General features: G+C 38.2%; 1 protein-coding gene across 1 annotated transcript; it reads right to left on the minus strand.

Moving 5' to 3' along the window:
* Positions 1-6,990: 6,990 nt before the first annotated feature.
* On the minus strand, positions 6,991-7,953 carry LOC141489084 (olfactory receptor 51E2-like). The gene has a single exon (XM_074189735.1). The coding sequence runs from the start codon at positions 7,951-7,953 to the stop codon at positions 6,991-6,993; it is 963 nt and encodes a 320-aa protein (XP_074045836.1).
* Between the last annotated feature and the right edge of the window lie 215 nt (positions 7,954-8,168).

Genomic DNA, 8,168 nt, shown 5'->3' on the forward strand with positions numbered 1-8,168 from the left:
ACTTTTACAGGATGGAGTCAGCATTGTTGAACAGTACCTTCTAATCCATTTGAAAGTCAACAAGAAGAGGCACTAGCAGAAGACAGGGAGGAGAGTTGGCAAGATCTGAGAGGTGATAGAATAAGGAAATTGGTAGTAGAAGAGAATTTAGAAATGAATTGGTTATCTAAATGAAGGATGAGAAACTAGAGAAGTGAAGTATCCATGACTGAGCTAGACTACTTAGGTCCTGAAGTGCTTACCACCTCTCAGAGTCTGTCATCAGAGTGCGGTCATCCCCTGAGGGAAGTTAATAGAACCACATGAATCTTGTAAGCTCCCAAAACCTCATACATCCTTTTACTAAGTTTCAGTTCAGGTGCCTCCTCTTCTTGGAAGCCTTCCTTGATCCTAATAGTTAAATGCTTTCTTATTTTCCATCTTATGCTCTACTCCCAGGTACTCTGTGATCTAGTGATAATAACTTCATTTGATCTTTCACCCCCAGATTCTATCCTCCCTGGAGCTAGGTGACCCAGTATATAGAGAGCTGGGTCTTGAGTCAGGAAAACCTGAATCCAAAATTAACATCCCTAAATGTGTGATCTTAAATAAAGTACATCACTTATCCCATCTGCTTCAATTTCTTCAAGTGCCAAATGGTTTAATAATAGCACCAGCCTTCCAAGTTTTTGGGAAGATCAATTGAAATGTTTAAGTACATAGTATAATGCCTCCATCTCAAGTTACATCATGACCCTTCCAGTCCCCTTTTAAAAGTCTTTTCCTCATATCTAGAATGCTCTTTTTCCTCACCTGTGCCTCAACTTCCTTGCTTTGCTTTCTATTCAATGAAAACCTCACCTTCAAAAGACATTTTCAGTGCCCTTCCCCTCCTGCCTGTACCTTCCCTCTGAGATTATTTTATTTACCCCTTACATATCTTGATTGTACTTATTTTTTTTCATATTGTCTCCCCCATTAAAGTGTAAGCTCCTAGAAAGCAGACTGTGTTTTTAACCTTTCTGTGCATTTCCAGCACTCACTCAAAGTGCTGGAATATAGAAGTGATTAATAGCTTCTTGTTGACGACCTCCCTTGTGATTGTGTTCTCTTTCCTGAAATTCTCAAATACTTTTAGAACACTCTGATGTCTCATCTTTGCTTTGATAGCTTCCTTATTGACAATTCTGTTAATGCAATAAAATACGTATTATGTCTCTCTGGAGGATTATGAGCTTCTCAGGAATCCAGACATCTATTTTTGCCTGTCTATCTGAACTTGAACTTGATTCTGAAAATTCCTAAATTGAACACTCCCACCCCCACATCAATGGGGTGGGGGGTGGGGGGAGAATGAGAGAGGGAGAGAGAGATACTCCCAGGCATCCCCATTAGAATCTCTCCTATAAGATAAATGGCCAGGCTTCATTGACACAGCTCCCCTTCCAGGAATCCAAGTAAGACTCAGGCAAACTGAAATATAGTTGTTTCCTGAAACCAACATTACATGACATCATGTATTCCCACATGTCTTTCCACATCTGAAATATACTCCCCATCATCTCCATCTCATTATCCTTTTCTTCCTTCAAAGATTCACTCAGTTTCCAAGGATTCCTGCAGGTTTTTCTGACACCCCTCCCTCACTCCAATTCACATCCCTTCCTCCAAGCAGAAGTGTTCTTTCTCTCAAACATTCCCAGAGTTGTTTCTTTGTCGGAGACTCCACTCATCCTGGGCTGGTATTTTATTGGTCTGGTTTTCCCTCCTCCAGGAAAAGTCTAAATTCCACCACAAGGGCAGGGAATGACTTTTAAGCAAAGTTTTTTTTGTTGTTTGTTTTATTTTGTTGTTGTTGTTGTGGTTGTTTCTAAACCTCCCTTTAGGCACTTAGGAAGACTAGTTAGATTAATTTGAATTTGAAAGGGGAGGAAGGGAAGGTCTGCTTTGAGAGGAAGCCATTCTCATTTAGGATTTCTCCAGCATTAGGATATGACATTAATGTGTTGTCACCCAGTAGTCAGAGAGAACCCTTTTTATAGAGGATGGAACTCAAGCAAGAAATTTTATTGGTGAGTAGGGGGTGTGAGAATCATAACTATGATAAGTGGAGACTTCTATTGCTAAAGAGCTGTCTTTCCTATCTCTCCTTGAACTAAAGGGCAGAGGGGTGGTTGTTGGGAGAAAGAGAAAGACAGAAAGAGAAAGACAAACAGATAGACAGACACACACAGAGACAGAAAGAGAGAGACAGAGAGAGAGGGACACAGAGACACAGAGACAGGGACAGAGACAGAGATAGAGACAGATGGAATCCACCACAAAGACCTCAATAGTTGTATTCTGGGACTACTGAGATAATTAAATACAGAACGATAGCTTCACTACACTTACTGCAGAAAGTTCCTATTGAACTCTAAACTGTTTTTCTCTGCTGATAGAAATCTGGTGGTTCAATGGATAGAGTACAGGGAACCTATGTTAAAATTTTGCCTCAGATACTGATTGTATGATGCTAGCTACATCACTTAACCTCTCTCAGCCTCGGTTTCCTCATCTAGAAAATGGGAATAATAATATTAGTACCTATCTCTCAGGGTAATTATTAAGATACAATTTGTAAACTTTAAAGCATAATATAAATAATATTTATATAGAGCATGCTATATGCCAGTCATTGTGCTAAGTGATTTACAAACATTATCTCACCTGATCATCACACTTCCATTTTATAGATGAAGACATTGAATCAGATTTGACTTAGGTTCAAATAGTTGTTGTTTGTTCTTAGTTTTTTTTTTTTTTTTTTAGGTTTTTGCAAGGCAAATGGGGTTAAGTGGCTTGCCCAAGGCCACACAGCTAGGTAATTATTAAGTGAATGAGACAGGATTTGAACCCAGGTACTCCTGACTCCAGAGCCAGGGCTTTATCCACTGAGCCACCTAGCTACCCCCTATTCTTAGTTCTTGAAGAGGATCATGATATCAGTGAGATGCTACTATGATATGCAAGTGATTTGGAGTTAAATGAGGGAACTAGTAAATATCTGAGAGTAGATTTGAACTTAGACTCCAGGCCCAGTGCTCTATCCATTGTGACTCCTAGATGCCATAGATCCTATTATAAATTCTAGCTATTATAATTCTATTATTTAGAATATGTGGCCAAATAGTACTATTCCTAGAACAGAAAGGGTTTTGTTGCTCTAAAGATATGGGGTATTGAGAAGACATGACTGAAGGCTTCCCTTTGGGGAAAGATTTGAAAAGAGTATAATGGTGAGATATTAAAGTCTTGGAGATGGTTGGAGCCTTTTGGAGGAGTTAATATTAGGGAGATTTCCTAGTATCCCATACTCTTATTTCCTCATTCTTTTAATGCAAGAAGTTTACAGTGATACATCCCTAAAATAATAAAGTTAAAAAGGAGATAACTTTTTCAAGATTTGGGAGACATTAAGAATGCCTCCTAGGGTTTCTTTTCTCTAAGTAATTTTTAGGAACAACTTTAAGTAATAACTCAGAAAAGTTTGAATTCATGTTTAGGTTATAGTGGTAAGTAAGATTGGAGACAAAAATATGTGCAATCCATTTCCAGATCTGCTACTTACTACATATATGACAATGACATATCTAAGATTGTTTTCAGCTACAAATCTTATGATCCTCAACTCAGTGGGCTTAAGAATTGATTAGAAGGATATCTTTTCTCTATTTGGCAATGCTTTATCATATAGCTTCCATCTCAAGTTACATCTCTGTCAAGAAAAGAGCCTGTGTTTTGTTTTTTTTTTCTTCCCCTAACCCAGTGCCTGTCTCCTTTCTGTCATGAGTCAGTTAAATTCACACTTGGCCTCTATATGTCTCATGGGACTTTGTCTATTGAACTATAATGGGAAGACCCTCTTGGCCTCTTAGGAAAAGACAATTTTTCTGTTCCCCAGTGAATGGCAGTAAGGGTTGTGTGTGTGTGTTGTGTGCTTTTCTATACTGTCCAAGTTGATCTCAGGTACTAGTCTTGTACTTAGACTAAGGATTGTTTATTCAGGATATTCACAAAAATCTCTCAATTAGCCTGCCAATGAATCTGAAGTTTTACTAGTAAATGATCATTGATCATTTCTTTAGATAATGGCAATATTTCACCCCATTTTCAAGAGATTTATTTTAAAATGTAAATAACTATGAGAAATAGGATTATACTTTCAATTCACCTTCTCATATCTTTTGAAGGTTTAGATAAATTATCATTTTTCTATGATCTAATAACCTAGGTTATAAGAGATAATCACCCTCTTCATTTTCTTTTCACAAAAGGACAAAGTGAGGTTTAGGAAGTGAAGTGTCCATGACACTTAAGTTAGTGATGCATTTTTCAATTATATAAGAAAAATGAGAGGAAGACTGAAGGAGGTCAGAAAAATGAAGGGGGAGCAGAAAAGAAGATGCTTGAATAAAAAAAGATGATAAACATCCTCAACTGCTCAATTTTGACAGAAGCTAGCCCTGAAGTGTTAAGACATTTAAGGAGTGAGAAATTAACGGACCAGTGACTTCACAAAATTATTTTGGTCATAAACTGAAAACTTAGCAAAGAACATTAGAGTTAGAGGAATTTTGGTAGTCATCTTGTCCAATCTTTCATTTCCCATAGGTCATTAGGGTTAGTGAATCAATTCCTTAACTGTAGAACTTCATCTTTATGTATAATATGATACTTGATATATAGCATACAAGAATTCTGTTGTTTCATCTTCACAAAAGGAGATGAGAAATGTCAATCTAGTCATCACACTCTATCAGAAGTCATAATTCAGGTTCTTTTATTTATTAAGGGACTGCATGACCCCAAAGTGATCACATCTGTACTCTAGGATATTCAAACCCATGAGACTCTTCCCTGAAGGAAAAGGGAATCCTTATGTTCCTTCATAATTCTGCTACAAGTTTGAAGAAGGTTGGAGGAGCTCTGAATTCCCTGAATAATCAATCTAAGGGAACTGAAAAATCTGTTGGTTTGAAAGAAAATTATATGCTAACAATGAATATAGTGACTCAGTGACATAACTCTTTAAAGTTAAAGTACTTTTCTTTCAGAAACTTCATGATGTAATTATTTAGAATTTCTGTCAATTTATAGAAGAGGTAACTAAGGTTCAAAGATGTTAAATTACTTTACAGAAGAAACTAAGAGTGAGGAGACTCAGAAATCATCCATCTCAACATGTTCCAAATTGAAATCTCCTTTACAAAATCCCAAAGGAAAAAAGAGATCATTCTTTTTTTTGAAAACCATTAGTATGGAGAACTCGTTACCTTATGAGTAAAACCCTTTCCAATTTGGGACAGTTCTAATTGTTATAAAACAAGATGAATCCTGGATTTCTGCAATGTCCACTCATTGCTCCTATTTTTTACTGGCAGACTAAAGCAGAATTCAATTTAATTCAAGAAACATTTATTAGATGTCTAATATTTAGAAGGAATTGCATTAGCCATGAGGAATAGTACAAAGATGATAGTGAAAAAAATTGAGCATGAAAAGAACAGAGTTCATCTAAATCAAGCCACTCAAAGGAAACTGAGACCTAACAAACTTTATTAACTTGCCCAGATATACCCAAGCATTTATTGACAGAGACAGGATTTGAACCAAATCTATCTGACTCCAGATTTGTTGTTTGTTGAGTCTCTTTTCTTGACTCCCTCAATCTTCCCCAGGTAAATGTTGGAGGGGTGGAAGACAAGGAAGACAATTTTCTCCCTATACACTAAGGTCTCCAAGGTCTCCAAGGTCTCCATTTATTGAACCAAATACCAGTGCTTAAATACCTCTCCAGTCTCTAATCCACTCCCACTCCCATGTTACTTAGTAAGATAAGGCTCTGTTGCTCAAGGACACTAGGTAATGATAATTTGCAGTGGTCCCACACACAACAGTCCCTAACAGTTGTTCTTTTCATTGTAACATGCATGCATAACTCAAAGACAAAATAGAAGTCCCAAAAGAAAATTCTTGTGTTCAGTAGACATATTCTACAGACAAATATAATGTCTCTTTCATGATACTCCCCCCCATAACTGAATGTGATTACTTCCCCTCAGTGGCAGGAATTCCAATAAAGATCATAAGATCATAAATTTGAGACAGAAGAAACTCTTTTTTTGAAGCTCTTTGTTATTGTTCAATCATTTCAGTCATGTCAGACTCTTTATGCCCCCATTTGGGGTTTCCTTGGCAGATATGCTGAAGTATTTTGTCATTTCCTTCTCCAACTCATTTTACAGAGTTAAATGACTTGTCCAGGCCACATAGTAAGCGTCTACAGCTACATTTGAACTTAGTTCTTCCTGACTCTAGATCTTACAACCTATCCACTGTTTTTACTAAAAATGAAACTGGGGCATCCAAAGATAAAATGACTAGTTCAGGATTACAAAGGCAGTATGCATCTGAGATTTGAATCTATATCTTCCTGTTTGCAAAGCCAAACCTCTATCTGCTCTAAGGAGATTATGTTGGCTCCTGAAACATGAAATCAAAGAACTTTTGAAGCACTCAAGTATTTTTTCACTTCTTTAGATTCTTTTTCTCCTATGGTATCATTTGAATCTTATAACCACCCTAGGGAAAAAGGAATAAAAATAGTGCATCCCTATTTCAGAGGTGAAAAACATGAAGTTCAGAGAGCAATTTGCTCAAGATCACATGATTTAGGTCTAGAAAATATCTCAGAATCCATCTATTCTCATCCTCTTATTTTACATTTGAGGGAAATGGAACACCAGGAAATTAACTATTTGTCCAAGGTCATAAAAGAAGTTACTAAAACAGGTAGCTTTACATGAAGAATTTGGAGCTAGGTTTTGTTACACCAGAGCTAGTATGCTTTCCACTGTCCTGTTTTGGCAGTTCTGATATACTTAGGAATATAAAAATCATTTTAAAAGGTCTGTGATTTCCAGGTGGTTGAGGGGAAACCATCATGGAGCCTCAACCTAGAAAGTGTCAACTACTTCTAACAATCTGAAGCTCCTTGCCACAGGTGAGCTTAAACATGGCCAGCACCCGGGAACGGATCTTCTTGGTCTTGGCAGCATAGATGATAGGGTTGATGACTGGAGGCACCAATAGGTAGACATTACCCATCATTACATGGACAATGGGATTGAGACTGTTCCCAAACCAGTGCACTACAGATAGTCCAATTAGTGGCACATAAAAAGTCAGAACCACACCAATATGTGAGACACATGTTCCAAAGGCCTTTGCCCGTTCTGTCCGAGATGGCAGCTGAAGCACTGTGTATATAATCAGGAAGTAAGAGAATGAAATGAGCACAGCATCAATGCCCATAACCAACAGGATGGCAGCAAGCCCATAAACCACATTGGGCATGGTGTCACCACAGGCTAGCTTCATCATGTCTTGGTGCACACAGTAGGAATGGGTTAGGATGTTTGAGCCACAGAAAGGAAGCCTCTTGATAAGCAGTGGAAATGGCAAGAAAAAAAGAGAAGCCCGCACCACAGCTACTATGCCTATCCGAGCTGTGACAGTGTTGGTGAGCACAGCTGCATGCCGAAGAGGCTGGCAAATAGCCATGTAACGGTCAAAGGACATGGCCAAGAGAACAGTGGACTCAGTAGCTGAAAGAGCAGGGATGAAGAAGATCTGGGTGAGACACATATCAAAAGTGATCTCTTGAGAGTTGAACCAGAATAGAGCAAGGATCTTGGGCATGGTGACAGTGGAGAGGGCCAGGTCAATAGCTGCCAACATGCAAAGGAAGAGATACATGGGGGTATGAAGGCTATGTTCTGTTCTCACAATAAAAACCACTGTGCAATTGCCCAACACTGCTACAACATACATGGACAGTATGAGGAAAGCTATCCAGAACTGGGCAGCTTCTAGTCCTGGAAGGCCTATGAGAATGAAAGTGGTGTGGGTGAAGTTGCAGGGGTTCATAGTTGGTAGTAAGAGACAGAATCTGAAGAAGGGGGTAAGGTCACAGTGCCTGTAGGAGTCAAAGTGAAATAATTAGAGAAAGCAGACCTAGCTCTTCTTTCCAGTGCTTCACCATCACTTTCTTTTAAACTCTTCTTTCCTTCTTTTATTAATTTAGAACATCCAGGGCTATGTCATGGAGAGTAATGTCAAATGAACTGATTCTTACTGTAGTT

This window comes from Macrotis lagotis, chromosome 1 (assembly GCF_037893015.1).
Source record: "Macrotis lagotis isolate mMagLag1 chromosome 1, bilby.v1.9.chrom.fasta, whole genome shotgun sequence".
Lineage (NCBI taxonomy): Eukaryota > Metazoa > Chordata > Mammalia > Peramelemorphia > Peramelidae > Macrotis > Macrotis lagotis.

What these genes read in the sequence shown, in the direction of transcription:
- LOC141489084 (XM_074189735.1), bottom strand. Translation starts at nt 7,953, where the DNA reads ATGAACCCCTGCAACTTCACCCACACCACTTTCATTCTCATAGGCCTT.